This window comes from Desmodus rotundus, chromosome 6, assembly GCF_022682495.2.
Source record: "Desmodus rotundus isolate HL8 chromosome 6, HLdesRot8A.1, whole genome shotgun sequence".
NCBI lineage: Eukaryota > Metazoa > Chordata > Mammalia > Chiroptera > Phyllostomidae > Desmodus > Desmodus rotundus.
Window position 1 is genome coordinate 103,660,030 of NC_071392.1, and position 26,883 is coordinate 103,686,912.

At 49.3% G+C, this 26,883-nt stretch overlaps 1 protein-coding gene across 6 annotated transcripts in view; it reads right to left on the reverse strand.

The window, feature by feature from the left end:
- The window catches only part of EYA2 (EYA transcriptional coactivator and phosphatase 2), a 205,769-nt gene that overhangs the window by 14,801 nt on the left and 164,085 nt on the right, over window positions 1–26,883 (reverse strand). For all 6 annotated transcript variants that reach the window (XM_053927001.2, XM_053927002.2, XM_053926999.2 and 3 more), the window contains 2 exons: window positions 14,826–14,915; window positions 1,650–1,708 (listed from right to left, as the gene is read on the reverse strand). In XM_053927001.2, coding sequence (XP_053782976.1) covers window positions 1,650–1,708; window positions 14,826–14,915 — 149 coding nt within the window. The remainder of the gene's footprint in view (window positions 1–1,649; window positions 1,709–14,825; window positions 14,916–26,883) is intronic.

Below are 26,883 nucleotides of genomic sequence, written 5' to 3' on the forward strand. Positions count from 1 at the left end.
GGAACCTGGAACGCCGCCTATGGTCCTCTGCAGTGGTGCAAAAGGGCTGGATGATCTCCCCGTGGAGAAGAACACCGTGAACTCTGAGGATACCCGGGGGAGCTGCCTGGATGTTTTGCCAAGAGGCGGAGGGCAGAGAAGGGTGTCCACGGATGCTGCTGCCCCTATTTACCCGCGGTGTGAGGTTGGGCAGGCTACCTAATCTCTCTGTGCCGCCCACTCCCCAGCTGAAAAATGGGGCGGATGATGAACATCCGCCTGTCGGATGCATCTTACTGCAAAGATGCAATCGGTTAATCCCTGTAAAGCATGTGGAATAGGGCGTGGCGCAAAGTAAGGGCGTTACCAAGGTTGGTTTTTATTGTGAATTGAAGGAAAAAAACAAAGGGCATCGGATGCTTGGTGCCTAGTGCGTGGTAGGTACTTGAGAAACACTTCTTGAAGGAACAGGTGGGGAATTTGGTTTCCAGGGAGAAAACACCCTTGCATTGTGAATTCCTGAAGGGAGGAGCCAAACAGCTCAGCACGAGACAGGGTTTGGAGGGGCAATGCCCTATATTCCAAGCCAGCCAGCTACAGGGGAAACTAAAAAATGGACCTCCCTAACCACCAAGATCGCTGATGCACGCATGGGAAAAAGAGAAAAAAATAAATGCCAAAACCAGAACCGAGGCTGCTCATTGCCTTGAAAGGGAGAGGGGTTCCCAATGATCACTTCATTGGAAAGGACAGTTAACCTTGACCTCGGGGTTTATTTGCTCCATAAATTGAGATGTGCCCACTGGCACTGCAGCCTTGCTCCTTGCCAGTCTTGGTGGCAGAGGGATTTTCTGAAGGGCTAATTGAAACGAAGCAGCCGTCTTCCCACCTATGACTTCTAATCACAGAAGTGCTGGGCTTTCAAAAGGCGGGCCGGGCTCAGGAACAGAGAGTTTGGTGTCTTTTCCCGGAGGGGCTGGAAGACACACACCTAGGAAGCAAACGCTGAGCAAAGTTACGACTGGCCCAGAGGCAAAACGTTATTTGGTCTAATAATATTATCAATGGGCCTAGAGGCATTGAATTGTGATAATTTTGGATCAGCACAAATTAACTATGGTTCTGTTTTTATAAAGTTTCCAAGAGGTAGAAAGGGGCAGGTTTGGAACATTCGAGCTACATTCTTCTGAAAGCTGTCTCATTTTGAGTGCTTGGTGCCTGATTTCTAGAATTCATGTTCTAGGAGTGTTTTTCCCCAGAAACCAGGCAGACATACCACTTAATCATTCAAGAAATACTTTCTGAATATCAACCATATTAACTTTTATATTACATAATATATGTATGTGAATGAACGCAATCGAATCTTTGAAGAACGTACACCAAACTCTTATTGGTGGTATTCCGAGAGGCAAGGTCAGGCGTGGCTGAAGTTTTATATCCTGCATGTATTACTTTAGTAAGGAGGGGAAAAAGTACCTAGAGAGATAAATATAAGTAGGGTCACAGAGAATTTGCAGAGATCTCAGCCGCAATAACTCGAGGGGCTGAGGACAGGGGCCCCGCTCTGGCTGCAGGCAGAAGAGCTGACTCTCTGCGGCAGGCGGGTCTCGTCCTGAGATAACCGACCCAAAGGGGCGTACTTGACCCCACCCCCCACCCTATCCTACCTTAGATCTTGGCCATTGTCATCGGATGAGACATCGTCGACGTGGATCTGGTCACAATCCTATGGAGATTTTGGCAAGAAGAGAAAAAGAGGGAGAAGAGTGGCCAGTTAGTCTGATGCTGCCTTTAAGAGGTGGTTTCACGAGTGAGGGGTAGAACGAGCACTGGACTGCGAGTCGGAGCCTTGAATTCTGGTCTGAGACCTTGGGTGACCTTGGGTGAAGCACTATCCCCTTTTAGGTGCACCATGGGGCCATCCCCTCCGCCCCCAGTCATACCAGGATATACGGCGGAAACCTTTTTGTCATCCTGGGTGCTCCCTCTGCCAGGAATGCTCTTCCACCTTCACCTGCTTAGTGACCCTCGCAGTCTTTGGGCACTGGCTCTGGACATACCCCCTTCCTAAGACCCTCTGTGTCCCACGGTGTGTGACCACCACTTATGGAGCACTTGCTCTGCGCCAGGTTCTCCCCCAAGGGTGTGCCCTTTGGCGGGCTCTGATGACATGCTGCTTACCACCACCGGTGAGTCTCTCAGTTCCCTTTGGGGAAACACCTTATCAAATGGGAGTTAGGACCACAGGAAGGTGGACGACAAAGGTGGGCACATGATCCAGACTCAACCAATCAGAGGGACTCAGCATCCCTCTGGTCAAGGCGATTGCTTCAGGGAGAGCATGTGGTCTAAGCTGGACCCAGTGGGAAGCGGGTCTGGGACTCTGCCTGGGACTTCTGGGAAAGGGGCGCTCTCTGGGAGCTGGGGAGAGGGGTCGCATTGTTTAGTCCCCTGGTTTGGCTGTAACTGAAACCAGGGCACCCTGACCCTGGTCGGCTGAATAAAGACGTCCACGTCCTAATCCCTGGAAACTCATATGGAAAAAGGGACTTGGCAGGTGTGCTTCAGTTAAGGATCCTGAGATGGGGAGATTTTCCTGGATTCTCCAGGTGGCCCCCAATGTAATGACAAGGGTCCTGGAAATAACAGGCAGAGGGCTATTTGACGACAGAGAGGATAAGGACACCGGAGTGATGCGTGTTGAAGGCGGAGGAAGAGGCCACAAGCCAGGAAATACAAGAAGCCGAACAGGCAAAGGACAGACCAGAGCCCCTGAGAGCCTCCAGAAGGAACACGTCCGCCGACACCTGAAGGCAGGGAAACTGATTCGGCTTCCAGACAGTAAGAGAATACACTTGTGTTGGTTTAAGCTGCTAAGTGTGCGGTGATCTGCTGGAGCGGCCGCAGGAAGCTGACACCTGGACTGTTCGGCTTCAGCTGGAGGGGTTGGATTTCTGTCACTTTGCAGCCGGGAGCTAAGGGTGATGCTACACACCCCACAGAAGCTGCACGCAGCACACACCAATCGTGTCGCCTCCGCTCCATCAGGCAGGACGTTTGGATGTGCGGGTACGGCAAACACTGTGAGCGTGCCGTGCCGGCCCCAGTGGGAGCTCGGGCCGGGGGTCTGACGGCCTGGGTTTGGATCCAGCTGTGTGACGCGGGGCAAACAGCATCATCACTCAGAGGTCGGGCTGGTACATGCAGATAATGAGGGAACCTTTTTCATAGAGCGGAGGTGAGGAAAGGGAGATGCTGCATTGCAAGCGTCTAGTACAGTGCTGGCACACAGTAGGTGCTACATAAATGTGAGTTTTTATTATTGCAAGGAACACAGGGGACACTAAATGGCGGCCCCGGTTGAGAAACTCTTTGGAGAATGCTGGAAAAAATGGGGGGAGGGCACTGAGTGACCACCCTTGATCCCCCAGGTAACTGCCTCATGCCTAAACCTCTTCTGCTCATTGTTTCGTACTGTCTTTCTTTCCATATTTCCAGCCATTCTAACTGATGCGTGGTGGTCTCAGGTATAATTTGTCGCCCCCTCCCCAAAGCAGCTGAGCTCTATTATAAGCCCAGACTTAAAAAAATCTTACAGTCACGTTAATATCGTAGCAATTAGCCACATGTGGTTATCTACAGTTAGAGTTTAATCAATTAAAATGAATACACTTCAAAATTCAGTTCCTTAATCTGATTTTAAGTGCTCACTAGCCACCTGTAGCCAGCGGTTCCCGTCCTGGACAGTGTATTTCCACCATCACAGAATCTTCTCTGGGGATATCAAGCGACAGAGGTATAGGCTGACAGCTTCTCTTCTGTGCTAAGTAAGGTCAGTCACGCAGGAGCTTGCAAGCTGGCCTGGAGATGCGGCTTATTAGCCCAACGTTTTTTTGTGAAACAATACCCAGTGTGTAAACCCAGGAGTCTCTCCCTCTCCCCAGATTCTCAGCTACTTCGAGAATTTACACGCCCTGGCAATGCAGGGCTTGCATTCCTGGATCCCGACCGTCGATGGCCGGGACTGCCGTTTCCAGTTCGCCCCAGTGTCTACTGGGCTGTTGTCATCTTACGTCGCCTGGTCACCTGGCCGCTGTGGCCACCCGAGTTTGAGACCTGTGCTCCACAGCCACCTTAGAGAGATGGGGGGTCTTAGGGACAGCGCTGCCGGCGTGTTAATGAGAAGTGTATTTAAAAGCCCACGTGGACCTCACAGACCCAGCATGGAGAAAACAACAGGGACTGCAGAACCCCTCAGCCCCCTGCTTTGCCTGAAATCAGAAAAACAGCCCCCTCTGCCCTCCAGCCCTTCGCTTGAGCTCCGAAGCTGCTCTGGGGGTCACGCAGGCTCAGGACCCCCCGGCAGGGTTCCTTGTCCTTTCCCTGATGTCACGGGAACGGTATGTGGGAGGCTCTGGTTTTCTCATTTGCAAGGGGATCGTTGGGGGCGCTAAAGTGTGAGAACAGTAGCGATCACATTTCGGACTCAGTAAAACACCGTGGCGTGCAGCGAGACACTACCTCATACCCCACCAGCTGACCTGGATTGAGTTACCTGCTGGGCCGGCCCTGAGGGGAGGGGGACGATACCGGGGACACGAGGACAGTACTGAGCTCTTGGGGAGGCGGATCCCATGCCTCTCAACTCTGCGGCATGGGGGGCAGGCCTCTAAGGCACAGGACACCGGCTTTTCACAGCCCAGGGTGCTGAGGGCCTCCCTGGGTCAAAGTGTGATTATCCAGGGTGGGGAGTCTGAGCGGGACCAGCTGGAAAAGACAGAGGAAGGGCCCCCACAGGCTCAACCTGGGGTCATGGGTGGGGTGTGGTGTAATCCTGGTCTCCAGAAATTGATGCTTTCCGAGTCAGAGACGCCCACCAAGAACTGGGAAAGCCCGGAAGGTCCCTCGAGTAGATCATAGCTAAGTGAAGTAACGGGATAACCACTCGGTGCAACCCTACCCAGCAGCTCAGAAGAATAAGGTGGATTTTCATGTTAGCACATGGAATTAGTTCCAAGACACCCTACAGTGTGGAAAAAGCAGGCTGGGGAATGTGACTGAGCTCTGGAGCGGGACCTACCGCAGAGGGTGTTGGAAGGATTCAAGAACCACACAGGGAAAGCCCTTTGCAAAGGGCCTCTCCCACAGAAAATGTCACATACACGTTTGGGAAAATCAAGGCCCTTACTACTGTTTTGCATTCTATAGGCCCAACCTCTGCGCCTGGTACAGTCATGGTCAAATTAACTCGAGGTCACCGCTGAGAGGGGCTCACGGGTGGCCAACGTGCCGCTGAGGCCATTTGGGAGCCAAGCAGGCAACTCCATGCCCGCATCTGGACGCTCTGCACCCACACGTCTCAGGGAGCCAGGCCCACGCAGACTGGGCTAGACACATGCAGGGTAGACACACGACCTAGACCGTGCACTTGGCAATCAAATGCCCCACCCTGGGCTCCAGGCCCTGCCTTGCCGATTTCTAGGTGTGTGATCTTGGGCAACTTGTCTAATACCTTTGAATCTTTGATTGTATTTTTGTTTTTTAAAAATAAACTCAATTTTAGACTAGTTTTAGACGGACAGAAAGGTTGCAAAGGATAGAGAGTTCCCATATATCCGAGTCCAGTTGTCCTCACTGCTACCATCTTACATACGTATGGTCAATTTGTCACAGCTAATACGTAAGTATCACTGCGTTACTGTTAACCAATGTCAGTTCTTCATTCAGATTTCCTTGGTTTTCCATGAAGGTCCTGTTCTTCTCCTCTAGCATCCCACTCAGGGCACCCATTCCACCGTGTCATCTTGTCCCTTTAGGTTCCTCTGAGCCGTGATAGTTTCTTGACTTCCCTTGGTTCTGATGCCAGTTTCAAGGAGGATTGGTGAGGCATCTCTCAGTTGGGATTTGTCTGACGTTTTCTCACTGCTGGACTGGGGTTACAGGCTTTGCGGGGAAGGTCACAGCCATTCTCATCACAGCATATCCAGGGTATGTGTTATCAACCCGACTTATCGCTGCTGATGGTGACCTTGATCCCCTGACTCAGGCAGTGTTCGTCAGGTGTCTCCACTGTCCAGTTCCGCTCCCCCCCCTTTCCATATTATACTCTTTGGAAGGAAGTCTCTATGCAAAGTTCACAATTAAGGGTGGAGCATCTAAATAAATTATTTGGAATTTTTCTCTTTTTAAACATTATTTTATTTTTTGAGAGAAAGGAGGGGAAGGAGAAAGAGAGAGAAACATCTGTGTGGTTGTCTCTCGCATGCCCCCTACTGGTAACCTGGCCCACAACCCAGGCATGTGCCCTGACTGGGAATCGAACCGGTGACCCTTGGGTTCGCAGGCTGGTGCTCAGTCCACTGAGCCACGCCAGCCAGGGCTGGAATTTTTCTATATGGAAGGTATGTCTATTTTTCCACACCATGTTTATTGTGTGTCTTCCCTGCCCCAGCCCTAGAACCAGCCATTTCTTTAAGGAGCCCTGGTTCCTTTTACTGGAAAATGGTATTAGAAACTGCGACCTGGGGGCTGGGTGTGCTTGGTACTACAAGAATGTTCATTGCTTCTGAGTCCTCTCTGGCCTCAGAGCAAGGTCTCCAATCTTACTTTTTAAAAAGAAGTTATGAGCCCTAGCCGGTGTGTCTCGGTTGGAGCATCATCCCATGCACTGAAAGGCTGTGGGTTCGACTCCCTCCTGGTCAGGCACATACCTAGGTTGTGGCTTCAGTCCCTGGTCCGGGAGTGTACAAGAGGCAACCAAGTGATGTCTCCCTCTCTCTCTCTCTAAAAACCAGTGAATGTATCCTCGGGTGAGGACTGAAAGAGAAGTTATGAGGCAGGGTGAATGCATCCGCTTGCAGGTGTGCTACGATGCACGCCGCAGGTGTGCCAAATGGTGCCACTGATGGTCCCCACCTGTCTGTTACCAGGGGTCTGCGTCTGAGGCTCAGACAGCGTCCACGCGGAACTGAGGGAAAGAGTCACAGCGCCCCAGGAACACTAACTCAGGGACTGCAGGGACGCCCCACCTTTTACCAGTGATGACAGCGATTTATCCACTTGTCACGTGCTCAGAGTCCAGATTTAGTTTTGGGTGACACTGGTCTCATAGAATACACGGGAGAGCATCCCCTTCACTCTGTAATTTGTGCAGCGTGGGGCTTGGCCTTTCCTTCCATACTTGGTGTGGCTCATGTTTGGAACTGGCTGGACCTGGTGCCTCTTGGGGGGATCGCATCCTTGATGACCGTTTCCATTTCTCGTGGTCACTGGTTCATTTTATTTTTAAATTCCCCCTTGGGATAATTTTGGTAATTTCAATCTTCCTGAAAACTGTCCACTTCATCTAGGTTTTCAAATCCATTGGTGTAACATTATACATGGTATTCTCATAACTGAAAAATAGAAAGGACCTCCCCTGAATCTATAGTGATGCCCACCCTTTCATTCTGGACGTTGTTTATCGATCTCCTCTTTTTCTTCTCTTTCTTTCCTTGTTCATGCTTGCCAAAGGCTTAACGACCTTCACAGTCCTTTCAACGACCAGTTCTTATTAGTTTTCCTGTGTTTCTAATACATGTAATTGAAGGCTGGACATTCTGTCTGGATCACCCCTTACCTGCATCCCACAGGGTCGGATACTCGCTGTGCTCAATGCTGCTCATTTCTGAACAGTAAGTTCAGTGACCAACATCTCTGAGAACCCATTCTAATTAAGCTGGTGACAGCTGGGGTTTCCCCAACCTGCCCTCCAGTGGTCTGATCCCATTACTTTTTTGTCCTTGGCTGCTTGGAGACGCGATTGCAGAAAGGAAATTGTTGACAAATTTGCTTTAGAAAAATGACTCTTGTCAGAGCCCAGATGGACTCCCTGGCCACTCCTTCTCCTTGGAGGCAAGTATATTTTTAAGTGAGATTGCTTAATGCTGCTTCTAGACTAGCCAGAGAGGGGCCTGCTCCCTGGAGGGAAGGAAACCTGGGCTATCTTTCTTGTGTTGTCTAAATGTTTAACTTATCTAAAGAGCATTAAAGAGGCCGTGGGCCGCACTGCATTAATGGCCAGTTGGGCAGGGCGCCTTGGAGAGCAGCTCAGCGCTGACACGGTGAAATATTACTCTCCCTCATAGCTCCTGCGAACCGTAAATCAGGCCCGCCCGGATTCCAGCCACTTTTGAGTCCCTCCAGAAAGATCCTTCCCGAAGCTCTGGTAGCAAGCTAAAGCGCTCCCCCTCCAGACTACTCTCCTGCCTGGCCGCTCCTGAATCGGACCAGAGGTACCTTCATTGTTTCCCATGAAAGACTCTTCTTCCACACACTCTGCCGACCCGTGTTCCTTCTCGGCCCCACAGGGCATCTGAAGACGTGAAGAATAAATGTCTCGGCCTGGAAGTCAGTGTGGCCTGGGCTCAAATCTCCACACTAGCTTAGTGACCCTGGGCAAGGGACCTCTGTGGGCCTCGGTTTCCTTATCTGTAAAACGGAGATTTAAACAATCCCCCTTGCCAGGTTGTTGGGAGGTCTCTGAGAAAATTCACGTGTGGTACCTGGCACGGGGCCAGAGCTCCATGTATGCCAGTGCCGGGCAGGCTAGCCTCTCGGTGCCTCTGCTCCCCAGCTCTAGAATGGGGGCACAAACTGTCTTCACGTTCCGTGGCTGCTGTAAGGGCTAAATGACCGCGTGCAGGCAAGCCCGTGTGTAAGCACTCAGCACGCAGCACCTGTCAGCTGCGGCCGGGGCTGCGTTTGTTACGCACTCCTCTCTGGGCCCTCCCCTCATCTCCAACCTCAATGCAGCCTTCCGAGCCTTTGTATATGACTTTGTCTGCCTTGAGGGTGGGGAGTGAGGGTGCTGTCCTGGTTCCCTGTGGTTTCCGTTGTTCTTTGTGCGACTTTTGTGTTGCATATACAATGCAAGATGACAGCTAACTCATGGAGTTTTCCACCTTTCATCTACCTTCCAGTTTCACCTGGGAATTGCCACGCCCCTCGCTGCCAGAACTTGCTCGGCCTCCTCCAGGCTTCCCGGCTACTCCAGCCCCCCTCCTGCTCTCTCTCCTCCTTTGCGCCCGAGGTCTGCGGTTCTGTATGGGTCTACCTTTCCTGTTGGGAGTCTTCTTTCTCGGGCCGGATGGCAATTGTTTTCCCTGGGAGAGGCAGCATGGTAAGTGGACAAGCACGAGGGCTGTGGAGCCAGGCCCTGCCGCCAGGGTCTGCATGTTGCCACTGCAGACTGTGTGACTTCGGGCTGCTCACTTAGCCCATCTGTGCCTCAGTTTCCTCGCTTGTAGCATAAATGTTATGGACTGAATGTGTTCCCCCCCAATTCATATGTTGAAGCTCTAACCCCCAGGGTGGCTGTATTTGGAGATGGGGCCTCTAAGGAAGTCATTATGGGTAAATCAGGCAATAGGACACCAATCCTATTAGGGCCTTGACCTAATAGGATTGGTGTCCCTGTAAGAAGAGACTAGAGCTCTCCCTCTTCCTCCCTCCCTCTCTCTGCAGGGTACTGAGGAAGGTCCAGGCGGAGACACGGCGAGAAGGTGGCCTTCTATAAGCCAGGGAGAGGGTCCTCACCAGGAACCAAGTTTGTAGGCACCTCAATCCGGGCCTTTCTGCTTCCAGAACTGTAATAAAATGAACTCCTGTCGTTTACACCAGCCAGTCAATGGTAGTTTTGTTCTGACAGCCCCAGCAGATTTGTACAATGGGGATAATCATAGCCGTGAGGAGCAGGGACGTGAATAGGTGTAAGCTGCTCAGAAGAGTGCCTGGCACCTAGTAAGTGCTCCGTAAACGTCAGCCATGATCGCTGGTGTTACCACCCGCGGAGCTGAAAATACAGTTCTTCCCTTACAAACTCCAGGCCTGCACTGTGTGACGGAACTTCCTCAATGACGTCAATGTTCTCTTCTGCCCAGGGTGGTAGCCACCAGCCAGACGTGGCTATCGACATTAAACTTCGTTATAATTAAACCCAGTTCGACACTCAGCACCCCAGCTGCACTAGCCGTATATCAAGTGCTCAGTAAGCACGTGTGCCCGGCGGCTCCTGCAGTGGGCAGTGCAGACTAGAACATTTACGTTGTCGTAGGAAAGTCTGGGACAGCATGCTCTACAGCATGGCTGCCAAATGGTTTTGACCGTGACCTTCAGGAAGAAACACATCTTCGGTCGCACAGAGATCTGCATTACTGGAACATAATTTATACTGCAGAAGTAGTTTATAAAATAACATTCACTGCTGCTATTTGTGGTATACCCTATTCTATTCTATTTCATTCCTTACTCTTTAATTATTTAAGATATCATGCTGGTCTTGACCCTTTAAGTGGGTCACGGTTTGCTGTAGTGCCGGGTTAATATTGAATTATGGTAAATCAGGAGTTGGGCAAGCTAGTTATACGTGTTTAACTTGTAGTAAAATAAATATCTAACAACTTAAACAATTTGCCCCTCTACCAGGTAATCCCCCTCCCCCACCCCTGCCTCCACCTAGTTCCATGGCACCCGTCGCCCCCTGCTGGAGAGTGTAAGGTGCGCCAGGCTCTGGGCTGCCTGCTTTCCTCCATCTACCGTCATCGTCTCAGCCCTGGAGGGTGGGGGCTTTTCCTCTAACCATTTAACAGAGGAGAAAATGAAGGCTCAGAGAGAGGGAGCGACTTGCCCAGGTCACACAGCCTGGAGACGGTGGAGCCAGGACTCAAAGGCAGATTGATTAGAAGGGACTTGCCTTAAACTCAGAACACACATCCTGAATGGCCTGAGATGCAGCTGAACATGGCCCCGACCTTGCCTCTGACCTGTCCTTACGCCTCACAGACTCTTCTGGGAGTCTGGGAACCACCACTCTAACCTTGAAACCTGCTTCCCTCCATAGCCCCTCCGGTCTATTCTCCACCCGGCGGCCAGAGGGAGCCTCTAAACCGTAAATCAGATCACATTACCTCCCTGCTCAAAACCCTCCAATGGCTTCCCGTCACCCTTAGAATATTATCCAAGGCCTGGTGATGGCACAAAGGCCCCACGGGATCTGCCCTCTAACCCCCATTGTCCACTACAATCCTTTCTGCTCCTTCTCCAGCTGCCATGTTCACGAAACCTACCCCAGGGCCTTTGCAACGCTGCTCTCTCTGCCTGACCCGCTCTTCACCCAGGTTCTCGCCGCCTTCACATCTCTGCTCAAGCGTCAAAGAAGTCTTAAATGATTCAGCCAGATCAAGCATCAGCCCCTGTAACGCTCTCCTCCCTGACTCTGCCTGACTCTGCCGGTCCCCCTCCGGAGCACTTCATCTGACATTGTACATTCTGCTGTTTACGGTCTGCTCTCCCAGCTGGAAGGTCAATGCCTTGAGGGCGGGGACTTGCTGTGTTTTGTTTGCCACTGAATCCACAGCACTGAGAGTAGGGCCTGGCAGGGGGTGAGTTCTCCGCAAATGGCTGCTGCTGACCTCGGATTTACAGAGAAAGGGTCTGACTTTGTTCCCGAACTCGACCATCCTACAGGAGCCGGGCCTCCACTGGACTCCCAAAGGCTTTGAGCCTCTCCCCCATCCCAACGGGCCCCCTGTCTGGGAGCCACAGGAGGTGGCCTTAGATTTCAACAGGCTTTTTAAAGATTTTACTTATTTATTTTTAGAGAGAAGGAAAGGGAGGAAGAGAGGGAGAGAAACATCGATGTGTGGTTGCCTCTAGCATGCCCCCTACTGGGGACCCGGCCCACAACCAGGCATGTGCCCTGACTGGGAATGGAACCAAGGACCCTTTAGTTCACAGGCTGGCACTCAATCCACTGAGCCACACCAGCCAGGGTGCAAACAGTATGTTTTCACATGTGTGAGTCTTAATTTCCTCACAGGGTAACATGGCTACAATCCTACTGAGGTGCCCTGGGGGCTTTTTGCACTGGGTGGGGGAAAATTTTGAAAAAATTTAGAGAATAAAAAACTGCCTGCCTGAGTAGCTCCAGCTGGTAATTAAGATCCCTCTGAGAGAGGTGCAGCCTTTGGCTTCCGGGCCAGCGAGGAAGAGCAGAGCGGGCAAGGAGCTGGAAACATTGCTTGAAACACACCCATCCCGCAAAATACCTGGCTCTGAGCCTCAGGTTCAGCCAAGACTCGCCAAGCGCCTACTGGCATTTGCACTGCAAACGAGCCTCAGACTCACGTATCTGCCTGTGATCTGGCATCTTCACCGGGGCATCCCAGACATCTCACACCCACGTGCCCTGGACAGAGGGGTGGGTCTCCCCCACTGCACTCCCACCCTTCCCTGTTTTGTCCACATCAGAGAACGGCACTGTCGCCCTGGCTGGCCAAAGCCCAGGAAGCCCTCCTGACTCCGCTCTCTCCTCCTCCCCACACCCAGCCCATCAGCAAGTCCTCGGAGCTTTACCACCCCAGCGCCCACATCTCCTTCCCACCTCCATTCAACCCACTTTTCTTCTTTTGAGCGGACGACTGCAATAACTGTCCTGCTGGTCTCCCTGCCTCTGCCTTTCCCCTCGGATTGCTCAGGCTCCATGTAGCACCCAGAGTGGTCTTTTTAAAACCTCGACCAGGCCATGGGTGCTCCCCGGCCCCATGGGTGTCCCTGGTACCTGTAAATGAACTCTGATGTCCGTGACCGTGTCAAGCCCAGGCCTCCCTCTCCAGGCTTACCTGGCCCAGCTGACCCAGGCTGCCCTCATTCATTACTGCCGTGGGGCCTTCTCCCTGCTCCTAGATCACGTCACACTGGTTCTCACCTCGGGCCTTTGCACTTGCTGATCCCGCCTCCCTCGATCTCCACCCTGCTGGCTCCTGTGATCATTCAGGCTCAAGTGTCACCTCCTTAGGAGCCATTCCCTGACCTCCAGAATGCTGGCCCCCATCCTACCCCTCTCACCCATCCCTCATGGTCACATCTCATTGTTCTGTTTGTTCACACCCTCTTCACTGTTCACAAACTTCCTTGTTTGTGGATTGGTTTGGCTGGTCATTGCCCGGCCCTGGGGAATTCAGGGTGACTCAGATGGACGTGGCTCCTGTGCTCCTGAAACTGACATTTGAAGGAAGAGACTGGAAAAAGCTGGATCTACCCCGAACTTTTCCACTGCAGGGGCCAGTAACTTCCTTTTTTTTTTTTTTTTTTTCATAAAGCGAGTTGGGCTTTGCTCTTTGCAATCAGCTGAGTCTTTACCATGTTAGGCCCCATAAATACTTGCTGAATCCAACTGCCATGTTTATTTTGTTTTGCTCTGTTTTACTCTTAATTTCTCTCTTTCTCTCTCCCTCTCCTTATCGCCCCCGCCCCCTCTTTCCTCCAAGACATGCTAGGTCCTCCTAAAAGGAGGCGGCTGTTGGCTAGAGAGATGGTCTCAGGCCCCCTGCTACTGGGGTTCCCCATCCCTCCAAAGCTCTCTTTCTTTATCAACAAGTCTCTACCTGGATCCTCTTTTTGACACAGATGGTGGGCAGAGAACAATCCTTTTCGTAGACAGGACTGAGGCCCACATGGCTTCCCAGACTGAACAGAATGCAAGGCCGATGCTTGCAACAGGGCTGTGCCCCGCACACGTGGGCTGCAGGCTGGAAAGGGACACCTGTCTCTTTTCCTGATGAGCAACGTCAGTAAGGTACTGGGCTGGCTGGGACAGATTTGGAATTCATGGCCTTCATGTTTCTACTTCACAGTGTGGTCTCCAGGGATTTCATAGGTGCTGGGAGAAAAATTCCTACTAGGATAAGTAGAATTGTTCTTTCATAAAACAGTTTTATTTTAGGTTGCCTTTATTTTTTAATCTGGTAAACCAATAATGAGAACATGATTTACAAAGCTACAAGACCCTCACATTATTCCTCTCATCGGCCAGAACACCCCTCTTCACCTTGGAGAAAGCTGCTTGCGCTTTCATTAGAGGTAAGCAATGCATGACATTTCCCTCTTTGCTTTGGCTACCAGGAAGCTCAGGGATTAACTCTGAATTTAATTCCAGTAGTTAGCTTAAACCAAACTTTTTGGTATAATGCCTTACTCTAGCTTTCTATTCCTCTGCTTTAGTAGTTTCATTTAAAATAAATCTTCCATTTGAAATGATTTCCAAATCTTTTTGACACAGGCTGGGCATACACAAATGAATTAAATTTATTTCTGAAGCTCCTCTCCCCATTTCCTATCTCCCTTGGTGTTTGCTTAGAGGCACAGGAGCAGATACTTTATTTATTTATTTTTGAAAAAGATTTTATTTATTTATTTTTAGAGAGAGGGGAAGACAGGCAGAGAAATATTGATGTGGTTGTGTCCCCAACCAGGGACCTGCCCCGCAACCCAGGCATGTGCCCTGATCAGGGATCGAACTGGCGACCTTTCTGCTCGCAGGCTGGTGCTCAACCCACTGAGCCACACAAGTCAGGGCGGGAGCAGATACTTTAAATAAGCACAGTCCCTCTGCTTGCTCTCTTTGTAAAACACGTTTTTAGGGCTTCCATCCTGGCCCACTGCTAATTACTACTGACCCAGGGGGATCTATACTAATTTGCCTTAATCAACTTATTAAATAGCAAATTTCAGGAGGAAGAAATGACGCAGCCTTTATTGGATTAGTAAAACTGCCAGTGGACATCACCACTGGAGTGGAGAGAAAGGCCCATTAACTGCCCAGGGAAGCCGGGGAGATAATCCAGTCTAGTGTGTTTTTAATCAACTGTCACTGGTCCTAGTTTTATGCCTTCTTAGGGGTTGCTTGCACAAGTTTCTGGCCTCCAAAGGAAAAAGAGGGGGAAAAGAAAGGCAGCGACTCTTCCCCAAACCAGATGCAGGTGGTTAAACACGGCAAATATGAAATGAAAGAAGCCGTTCCAAACCTCCAGGTCATTGAAGAACAGATGTGTGTCTGCCAGGTTGAAGATCATTTCTTCCATCATCAGGCCGATACGCACAGACGTCGTGGTGTCCTGTGCCAAGGAAGAGGGGAGGGTCACGTGTGAGCGAGCCTTGTCACCTCAGTCTCCCTCTCCCTCCCGTCCCACCTCTGAAAGGCCTTTCTTCATCTGCACGGCTCACGCACGGCTTGCTCACGGCCTAAAACGTGTTTCTGTGTGGGGTCAGGGTGCTAATGTGCAGCTTCTGAGATTTCCCTTCTAGTGTTTCATCACTTATTTTACCCTCTTTAGTATTTCCGTCTCCTCCTAAAAGCCCCTGGAATTGCAACTGTGTTCAGTGTTGCAAGGAGCAGAATGGCTTCTTGGAAGTGGGTGTCTTCAGGGAGGCCTGAGAGATTTCAGGGGAAGCGGTATAAACTATGTATAAACTACCGGGGAGCTGGGATGCGGGCTGTCTCTTTACAGCAATCTCTCTGTGTGCTGCCATGCTCCTCCTGGTGTTTTAAATGCCTCCAACAACAGAGATTAATTATAAAAACAAACACACAAACAAAACCCACTAAGGTGCATCCTAAACCAGGGAAAATGAGGCAGCCATTAAAAAAATGAAGTGATGCTAGTGCTACTGACATGAAACTGTCATGAAGAAATACAATATAAGTAACAAAAGCAAGCTGTATCACAGTATCACGTGGGGCACACATCTGGCAATAAAACGGTCCACTCTTGCTCTCTCTTTCTTTTCTATACACGTGGTGTGGTGGATTGCATTACTCTTCACCCGTATTTGGGGTCCCTTCCTGAAGAGCTTCTTCCTGTAGGAGGGTGATGTCTACCAGGGGCTGTCCGAGTAAATCCCACCTGTTGTCTGTTTTTCTATAGCTCATGAGCTAAGAATAATTTTTTTACATCTTTTTTGGGACAGTGTATCATCTATGACTGCTTTCGTTCGTTGAAGGCAGAGGAGAATGATTGCAACAGAGACCCTATGTCCTGCAGAGCCTAAGATGTCTACTATCTGGCCATTGCCAGTCTGCTGGCCCCTGATACAGACCCTCCTTGTTAAACTCAGGTGTGACCATGTGACTTGCTCTGGCCAATGATCTGTGAACAGAAGTAATGCTTCATTTCTGGTGGGAAGCTTTAAGAGTCAGTCATGGTTTGCCATGCTCTCTCTCTTCCTACGCCCCAAGACTAAGTGCTCCAGATAAAAGCTACCCTGACAGCCTGGACTCCAGAGTAAAGATGATGAGGGTTGGGACTGCAACAGGCCATAATGAACACGGACCATCAATGAGAGGCCGATTAGGGGGAATGTTTGTTATTGTAGCATAACCTTGCCGATCCCAACCGACACACATGGAAAAAACGTAGCATAAGGGTTCTCAACCCTGGCTGTACGTGAAACGATGTGAGCATCATTTTAAAATCCCGAGGCTCAGCCCTGGCCGGGTAGGTCAGTGGGTTAGCGTGTTTTCCCGATATACTAAGATTGCAGGTTCGATCTTCAATTAGGGAATATACAAGAAGCAACCGATGCATAAAGAAGTGGAACAACAAATTGATGTTTCTTTTCTCTCTCAAATCAATAAATGAAAAAAATTAAAAGAAAAAAGTCCTGAGGCTCAGGTTGCACCCCACACCTGTAAAATCAGAATTGCTAAGGATGGGGTTGGGGAATCAGGAATGTTTAAAGCTCTGCCACGTGGTTTTGATGCACAGCCAAGGTTAAGAACCACTGGTCTAAAAGGATATACAACACTTAGTAATATTCCTGGTTAATATCTACTGCATGTTTTCTCTGTGCCACTTTATAAGTATTAACATTTAATTCAGGCAAAGCTGTTGGAAGTGAGTACTATGATTTTCTCATGTTATAGATGAGAAAACGGAGGCTCACAAAGGTTAGGTACCCTGCTCAAGGTCACCTGGCTAGGAAGTGCTGGGATTTGAACCCAGAAGATCTGATTCTAGGGTGGCACTGCTTTCCAGGAGGTCTAGAAGGGGTGGGGGGCGGGGGAGAGGCAGTGAGACCCCTGTACTGGCACTCTGTATACCTCGCTTCCTGATTTTTACCGGAAGGCTGTATTCCTTCTATTATAAAAATAAATAATCAACGACATCAACCCTTCTTGACCCCTACAAAAAAAAATGTAGCCGGCGATCTCAGCCACACACCCACACCCACACCCCCCCCCCCACACACACACACACACGCACGCAGAGTAGAGAATGAAGCCCAGAAACGCAGCCAGTAGGCGAAACACCTCATCAGGCCCCGCAGCCAATGCTCCGCCCTCGGAGCCCTGGCCGGATGTTGCAGGGTAGCGCACTCAGTGAAAAGTGAAGACAAAATGAGGAAAACAAACTTTTCAGGGCCAAGGAGGGAATCGTTGTGTGACCTGGGAAAAGGTTTTGGGGGTGTTTTCACGCATTTCTCACACCCCAACCATTTCACCTCCGCATAATGGCACATTCCTTTTAGGCCAGGTGGTCTGCGCACCAACCACTGGTGACCGAAATGCTGGACAAGAAGCAAGAAAAAGCTGCTATTCAGACTCATCTGAGGAAAGGATTTGCTTAGAAAAATGTCAACTCCCAGGCCAGCGCACAAACAGGGAAAGTAATTATTGTACCCAAAATGGCTTATCCTGAAAACATATCTTACAGGGTGTTAAGAAGGCAAATACCCGATGCTGATAGGGCAGAAACGATCATTTATTGATATGGGGAGGGCGTGACGAGAAAGCTTGCAAGCGTGTGATGGGGCAAGGATTGAAAAAAGAGCTGAATTCTTGGCTTCTGGTCTGGGAAGCCAGAGAACACACCTAAATAGGGAAAAAAAAAAAAAAGATCAAGAAGTGGTAACATAGGTAGGTTACTTAGAAATTTGGAGGTAAATGCCAAAAGAATCAGCAAGACTTCAAAGTTGTCACCTCTGGGCAGAAAGACTGCTGTTTTTCATTATACTTCCTTTTGGAGGACTAGCTGAGTTTTAACTATAAGCATAATTGTCTTGCATTAAAAACTAAATTAAAAATAAAACATTCTCAGTAATTCCACTTCTCATTACCTATCCTAGGAAAAAACCACCCATGTGAGCAAGGGACAAGTAAAAAGATGTTCATCTCAGAACTGTTTGTAAATAGGAAAAGACTGGCAAACGATTTAGCTATCTAGCCAGAGGTGATTAGAGAAATAAAATAGAGTAGTCTATTCAACAATGGAAAACCAAATTCCGTTGAAAGAAATGAAGCCGGCTTTCATGTATTATTAACATGGACACACCAGAAAACGTAGAGTGAAAGCAGCAATCTTCTGAAAGTTATAGACTGCGTGTCATTACCATACACTAGACCTCGAGAGCTCGTGCCACATATTAGAGACACATAAAATGTTCCTGCCGATTTTCCATGGACGCTTATGTATTTCTAAGTATCTGAAAGGATATACCTGGAGTCAGAACGATAATTACGTCCAGCCGGCAGGGAGGGGGTGGGGACAGGAATTAGCAGTTAGGATGATCAAGTAAATCAGCATGATCTAGAACACACTAAAATTTTATAAAAGGAAGGGATCAACTATTTATTGTATGTTGAAGAATTAAAACAAAAATTCAAAGGCACCCAAATGTTTCTGAGGAGAACCCTTAGAATACCTATGTATTCCTCGAGCATTCTTGTTATTTCTGGTTTTCCTAAAATCTGCTTGCATGTTACTCAGCAGACTGTTTTGACCCGTGGAGGTGGGACTCCATCGAAGGCACTCGATAAAAGCTAACTGTCCAGAGGCAGAAAAGTCTGGAAGAGCCCAAGAAAAGCACAAGTGTCCCGGGAGTTAAGTAACGCAGAGTGTTATGCTGGGACAGGTCACATTATCCAAGTAGAAAATACTTTTCCAGGCTTGCAAAGACTGAGAAACTAAGAAAAAAAAAATTGGTGGAGACTCAGCATTAATTAATATGAAATACAGCTGGAGTAAGGGCAAGACAAAAGCCATCGGTTTCATTGTGAGCTGCCTGCTGACTACATCCCTAATATACCCCCACCAACATACCACCCTGGTCAGCGGGCTTCAGACACCCTGTGCAGCTTTGAGGGCAAAGACCCTCTTCCTGACCCAGCATGCCACCCAGTGAAATAAAGCCTAAAATACGGGAACCTTCACACCATGTTCCTTAGCTAATAAAAGGTCACCGACCCACTCAAGCCCACTCTGATCCCTCTACCACGTTACAATGCCGTGAGGATGACGTGAGAGAGTGTGCGTGTACACCGGCCTGTCTTGCAGCCAGCGCCGCCAGCGCTGGTCATTGGCAAAATCCCCCCAATCCACTCTCTCACACCCTTAAGCGGAGAACCTGTTTCTGTAAACCCAGCCGGAACACCCACACGAGGAGGGTTCCATCTCACATGAAAACCATTTTCTTCATCATTACATGCTCTTTGGAGCAAAGAACAAAAAAAATCAGTGGTTAATTTCCTAAACAAGCAACAGCAGAAACAGATTTGCTTTTAAGAAATGATCAATTTAAACCAGAATGGAGAACCGAGAAAAGGGAGTTTTTCCAAAACAGGCTTCAATTTGTAATTTGTCCGCCGAAGGGCTGTGCTGGGGGCTGGTGGGGTTGGGGTGGATGGAATGTCATCTTGGAGAGTTCGTGGGTGGTTCTCTCCCAGGGAAGGGGCCAATCAGACTAGGGCACTGCAGGGTTTTTTCAGCGTGCCCTAATGTTCTACAGATTTCTCAGGGTTCATTTGGTTTTGAGGACAGGGAGGTGGGCTAAGCACACATTCACTTATGAGGCTCGAAGCATTGGACACCCCCTCCCCTGATCCCAGGCAGATGCTGGGGACCTGACTGCAGCTTGGTAACCTAATTATTATGCATTCTTGGTGAAGTTCTCCTAATTAGAGGAGATGGCAGGGACTTTCACCATATGGACCATTCTCACGTCTGCCTTGTGGATTAGTAAGTTATCTTGTGATGTGTGGTTGTATTTTCTGGATGGAGGGGAGAGGGTAGGAGCGAAAACAAGAAAATCTTTCTAAAAACAAAATTAACCTGATGTCACAAATGAAGGAAGAAAATGGCACGTGGGTTCTTGGAGGTTTGAAACCCTGGATGCAAAAGTCGGTCAGGTTAATTAAGATGAGAGCAGTCGTTTTCTCTCAAGGGTCTCTACCACCCCCAGCTTTACAAGCTCCCCAGCAGAAGCTGTATCCCTAGAGGTCTACTCCCCAATCCCGACAGGTTAAGGGGCAACTGTTTTCATTACAAAAATGTCCAAGTTGTTTTTTATTTTTAACCAAAAGTTGTTTTAATGACCCACAACTCTATTTGTCCATTAAAGAATTCCCTTTTCTGAGTTTTCCAAGTTTTTGATAATAGATGGCTCTGAAGGGTGTTTAATTCCAAGAAGTGAGATCCAAATACTATTCAGCATCACAACCCTTTGAACAAAGACAGGCATACCCCAAATTCATCCTGAAATTGGCTTCTATGACGGTGGTCTTTTGGGTTCTTCTGCAGCTGAATGAGTAACAATAACAATAATAATATAACAATAGCCAACCTTTACTGAGTGCTTTGGCGTATAGGTTGAAAAGGTGGGCTCTGAGCCAGACTGATTATATGGCAGCTTCCACCTCTTACCGGCTAGATGACCCTGTCCAAGTTAGTTAGCCTCTGTGTAATGAGGTTACTTACCTCACAGGGCTATTATAAAGATTAAATGAGTTTTTCAAAGTGCGGGTAATAATCCCTTTAGTGAAAGTTTATGTTAATAACCAGCATTAAAAAGAAAAAACGAATGGAGGAAATACAAGAGAATCCAGGGGTCAGTAAACTATGGTCCACAGCCTGTATTTTCAAATAAAGTTTTATTGAAACACAGCCATACCCATTTATTCACATATGTTTATAACTGCTTCTGAGTCACAATGGCAGAGTTAAGGGTCACTACAGAGCCTAGCCTAAAATATTTATCATCCCTTTATAAAAAAGTTTTCTGATTCCTAGAATAGATGACAAAATGTCAGAATACAACATACGTGGTAATGATGAACTTCTATTTCAGTTGGAGTGTGTGTGTGTGTTTTATATTGCTATTTACATTGCTATGACTGTTACTGTTACTACTATGTGACTTGCACTCGGTCACTTGTAAGAGGTGGTACTGGGACTAGAACTCAGGTCTGGTCTGACTCCAGAATCCATAATCCTCTGGTTAAGCCATGATGCCTATTCTGGCTTCTCCACTTGGAGGGTGTGTCTGCCTTCCATGGCTCAGCCGCATGACTACAGGGCAAGGGTCCCCTATGGAACACCCAAATGCACCAGACCTCTATGGCACCTGGTGGTCCCCACTTGAGCTGAGCCATTTAGTTGATGTCACTGGGGGTCCCTGTCTGTGCAGGAAAGGGTTAACTCAGCAGGCCTGGGTTGCTCAAACCCTGCTCATTCCTAAGAAAGGTCTGTCTTCAAGACTGTCCCTTGGCTGGCTCCTGGTGGATGAGCTCTGAGCCCCGAGGCCACGCAATCCCACCAGTTGCTCAGACAGTTCATGTCAACCATGTGATTTATGGGGAGCGCCTGTTTTGTCCTGGGGGGCTGGCACCTGAATAGCTCCGGTCAGTCCCAAAGGCACACACGCCTGTACCACCGACCCCAGTAAGACCCTGGGCATCAAAGCTCGGGCGAACGCCCCTGGGTGGCAACACTTCCCAGGGACTGTCACACCCCCAGTGCAGGACGAATCACCTGGAGTGTGGGAGCCCCACTGGGAGAGGACGCCTGGAAGGTTGGAGAAACACCTGGTTTCTCCAGGACTTCGTCCCATGCGCCTTTTCCCTTTGCTGGCCCTAATCTGTGTGCTTTCCTTGTGATCAACTGTGACTGTGAGTATAGCAGGTTTTCCGAGTCTTGCAGGTCCCATGGGTGTCCAACCCATGGCCCAGATGGCTGTGAATGCAGCCCAACACAGTCAATTTATGACTTTTAAAGTCGTAAATTTACTTAAAACCTTTTTTTCCTCATCCGTTTTCGTTCGTGTTTGGGTAGTTAACATGTGGCCCAAGACAACTCTTCTTCTTCCAGTGTGGCCCCGAGATGCCAAAAGGTTGGACCCCTGATGGTGGCCTTGGGACAGGGTCAGCACCTTAGCAAAAATCAGAGCTGTCCCTCCTCCTTTAAATCCCATTCGCTTGCCATGGCCTCTGGGCAGAGCCAGCATGCTTGCACTATTTACTTCTCTGCTCCTGCCCACCTCTCTGCTCCTTGAACATGCCCAACTCGCTCCTGCCTCAGGGCCTTGGCCCTCGCTGGTTCCTCTGCCCAGAATTCCCTGTCCCCAGGCACATTCGAGCTGGCTCCTTTGTGACATGCAGTCCCCACTTTCAGTGCCAGAAAGGGCTTCTCTGACCATCCATTCTAGAGCAGCCCCGATGTCAACCCTCTACTCACTCCACATCCTGTTGTCCTGTTGAAGTTTTTAACAGCATTCATCATGATCTGAAGTAACCTTGTCTGCTTAGGACTTCTGTGCCTCTACCGCAACCGGAAGGCAAGCTCCACGGGAGCTACCGCCGTGCCCCTAGCACCTGGGGCACAGCCTAGTACTCAGTTAAATATTCTTTAAACATGGATATATAAATGTGTGAGCCTTACGTACGTTACTACAAGTCCTCTTCAAAATATATTTTCCCTATTTCACAGATCAATCAAGACTCAAAGCAATGAGGGGACTTGTCCAAGGTCACACTGCTAATAAGTGGCAGAGCTGGGGTTCAAACCCAGGATTATCTGCCAAAGGACCCCCCAAATCTTCACCATTGTTCTTGCTGAATGTGTTTATAGGAACGAATAACATCAAATCAAGTACTTTATTAGGGAAAAGACGCTTAAGACAGATTATTGTCAGGTTTAAAAAAAAATACACGCCCGATCTAGAACTGTCCATGTCTACTGTTAATGAAATAAACGGGCCTGTTAATGGAGTTACACTTCCAGCGTGGGAAGAAATGACAAGCAGCTGCCATGTGACAATCAGCCCCCGTTCTCTCCCAGGGTCTCAGCCTGGCTTTCCTTTCTAATCACTGCAGGGCTTCCGGGAGGATAAAAGGAGGCCCCTATTGCCTCTGAGCTTTTGTGCCTTTCATTTCCTGGACTTGAGATGGAAAAGCCAAGTTCCCTTGTTAAATCCCCACTTCTCGCTGTTCCCCTCCCCTCCCCCAACACCAGAAATGGCTCCACGGGAACCAGACACCTTGGCTGAGACTGGAAACCGGATCCCTGTAGCTGGCCCTGGAGGGCTCCAAATCCCTTCTTTGCTCCCCGGCCTCTCCCCCCACTTATGGGACCCTGAGACTTTTTAGGGTGCTGTCACATGGGAGTCAAAAAGAGGTAGGATGTGGGGAGACCCATTTTAGTAACCAACTTCAGGGCCTCTCTAGGTCCATTAATGGTATTAAATGCAATGTTTCCAAAGCAAACGTTCAGACAAAATCTAACCAACCAACCAACCAATCAACCAAGAAACCAACCAAAAAGCAAGAAACACTCAGTAAATGCTGTTGCGTTCTCACAGTGGCCTAATGTGAGCCACCTCCAGGTCTGCTTCACCCCTATCAGGGCTGTTTCCGGTGCAATGCCACAGTCAGGGCTCCGAGGTGAGGACAGGAAAGCCCAGTCTTTACCCTGAGATGTTTCGATTCTGACATCCTGTGAGTTAGGCTCACTTCCGGTCCCAGGCCTCTGAGGAGACCCTGTCCCGGGCGTGAGCCCTCCCGGACCAGACTGTTTGCTCATCTTTCCTGCTCCGACACGTCTCGGCATGCTCCCAGGCCTGGTGGCTCCAAAGAGACATCTGGAGATTCCTGAACAGTTCCCTCAGACAGAGCTTCTTGGAGGATGAACTCAGTTAACCCTGCTTTGTGCGTCTCACGGGGCTTTTCTGAAGGAGGCTTATGTAACCAGCAGAGGTGGCTGTTTGGGAACGGGAAGTGGTTGTTAGGCAGTCACGTGCCGGCAGGTTCACCCAGAGCCGATGTCTGGGTGAGGATGGTCAGCTCCTTGGATGTGTTCCTGCAACACGTCCAGGGCCTGGTGAACAGTGAAATCACTAAGATAATTAGTGATGTTGAAAGAAGTGGTTCAGCCCAGTTCTTTACTGGGTCTGATTGGTGGGTTCATTAGCATTGCTTCCGTGTGTTTGCAAAATGTCTCTAGAGTGAAAAATGTGAACATTCCACGAATCAGGGCTTTTCAGCCTCAGCACAGATGACGTTCAGAGACAGGTCTGTCCTTGGCGTGGGGCTGTCCTGTGCACGGTGGGATGTTTAGCTGCAGCCCTGGCCTCCGCCCACTAGATGCCAGCAGCACCCGTCACCCAGCTGTGACAACTGAGAAAGTCCCTGGACATTGCCACGTGTGTCTGGGAGGTGAAATTACCTCCCCCCCCCACCCCCCCGGGAAAACCTCTGCTCTGAATGACTTTAAAATCATGAAGTGGCTTGGTCCTTAGTGTCAATCAACTTGGTACTTGTGGAGTGGGCAACCTTGTTAATGAAATTGGCTTTGTAAGTGATGAGCTAAATTAAAAAAAAAATTAACCTTATAACCAGCTTGTGGAAGATGCTGTTCTCTTGTCTCATGTCTTGTCTCAAAGGGCAGTGAGTGAGACTCAGTAAGTAGTCCAGCACCACTGCGGCAGCCGGACGCCCGTCTGCAAACTGGGCTCTGCCCTTCCTGTTAGGAGCTATGCGACTCGGGGCCAGTCGCGGTGCCCGGTTCCTCGTCCGTGCAGTGTGGGTAACTGTAGCATTCGCCCCCTGATGTGATGGGGAGAAGACAGGAGCTGGTATGTCATGGAAAGCTCCTGAGATGAGTGGTGGGTTCAGAGCACGCAGTCCTGCAGGGTGAGTCCTTATCCGCAGAATGACCCTGGGGGCTCACTGGCCACACACAGCACTTGCACTTGGCTGTCTTCCTCAGGTACCCCCGGAAGGCGAGGTAGGGGATTACTGCCGGGTCGGAGCTCGGCCTGGCATTTTCCTATCTAGCCCTTCCGTATCAGCTCAGCACCCAGACTGCCGTGAGCCAGGCTTGTGTCCCGGAGGGGACCCTGTCTGGGCTTGTAGGCGTTTGCTGCCAAGGGCAGGCTTGCCCACGCTGGAGACAGCTCACAAACGCAGGCAGCCTGCCACCTGCCTTTGCCTGGCTTGTCTTCTGTGATCACGCTGACATCCCAAACTTCAGGACAATGGGCTTCTGCGCCTAGTCTGGAACCTCTCCCTGTCCCCTCTCTTTTAAAGAACAAACACAAACACACAAAACCAACCAAAGCCATCACACCCTGCGAGCCAACTGGGTCTTTAAAAAAAAAATCACTGCCAAGTAGCTGTTTACAAGCTGAACAAATAATTACTCTGCCACAAGGAAGAAAAGTATTAATTAAAGCTATTCATTAAACCAGCCCCACTATTCTGCCGGGTTTATCTCTTGGAAGTGTCAGCCAGAGGTTAGGGGTGGATTAACATACAATGCAGGGCTTTGCCAGTGAAATCTCCTCCTTGTGGTTAGCTTTTAATAATAAAGTTGTCATTAAAAGAGAGAATTTAATGGTTTTAATTGGGTTTAATTACTTGGAAACTCCTGGAAAACAGGTCAGCTTGTTTAAAAGAGGAAGACAAGAAAATGATGGTTGTAAGGAAAAAATAGGCTGTTTCGCATGTTTGAACAGTAAAGTTAAAAAAAAAAAGCGACCTGGTTTCTTTGGCGGTTTCACAGGAGAACACAGGAATCAGAAAAGACCTTCTTAGCTCAGCAAATGGGCCTATTGGTACTAATAAGAATTTTCTCGAAAGAGCTGTAAGACAAACCTGTCGTACGGAATCACAAAAGAGTCGAGAGGACCACAAATGATCAAATCACGCTCAGACTGAAGAGGACAAAGGAAGACGTCTACACCGGTTCCTCTTCGGGCACTTTACCCAACAACGCAATCTCTTAGATTTTTTTATCCTTTGAAAATGTTCTTTCAGCCGGAGGTATCTAGCAGCTTTTAAAGCATTTTCCTAGGATATAGGTTTAAAGACAAAAAGCCCCCCCAAAATAAATAGCTAAGTGGAGCTGTGAACGTGGAGTAGGGGCCCACTGTCCTGGTGAGCCCCACCTGAGGGGGCCCTTGAGACTCTGAGCGCTTAAAAAATGAAAGTTCCAGACAGACCCTGATGAGCTGAGCACCCCACACCATGTCCAGGACCGACGGGCATCTCAGCGTGGGGAGTTCACAGAAGTTCATACCAAGTGCCTAGAACAGAGCCTGCCTCTCAGCAAGTGCCCGCTGCGGCTGGGCAGCACCAACACCCCTCGTCAACGCCGTGAGTCTTCCACTTGCTGTTATTATTATTATTATTAGCAGTGGTGACGCTTCAGCGTACCTTCCATAGAGGGGACATTCTTCACAATGAGCAACATGCTTGTAAAGATGCAGTTCTTTAAAAGACAACTGTCTGTTTATTAATTCATTATTATTTGGTATTACATTTTATTAGTTTCGTCTGCAGAAGCTGTGTACCGCGCATCACACGCAGTTCTAGCACTTCCCACATACTAGCTGAGTTAGCCCTCCCCCGCCCACCCTGCGAGGTGAGTAACTGCCGTTACTCGCATGCTACGGAGGTAGGAGGTAGACACCGAGGCACAGGGAGGCGAAATGACTTGCCCGAGGTCACATGGGTAGGGAGTGGAGCTGGCTTTGAACCTGAGCAGTCTGGCTCCAGAGCCCCTACTCTAGACCAGAGGGGGTGAACTTCTCCATAAGGGGTCAGGTAGCAAATATCCCAGGCTCTGTGGCCCATACGATCTCTGTCACAACTACCCAATTCTGCTGTCGTCGTGTAAAAGTAGCCAGAGACAATGTGTAAATGAATGGGCATGGCCGTGTGCCAATAAAACTATTTAAAAAAAACAGCTGGTGGGCCAGATCTGGCCGACTCCTGGTGTAGATCATTATGCCCACTGGCTCCTTGCTCTCGGA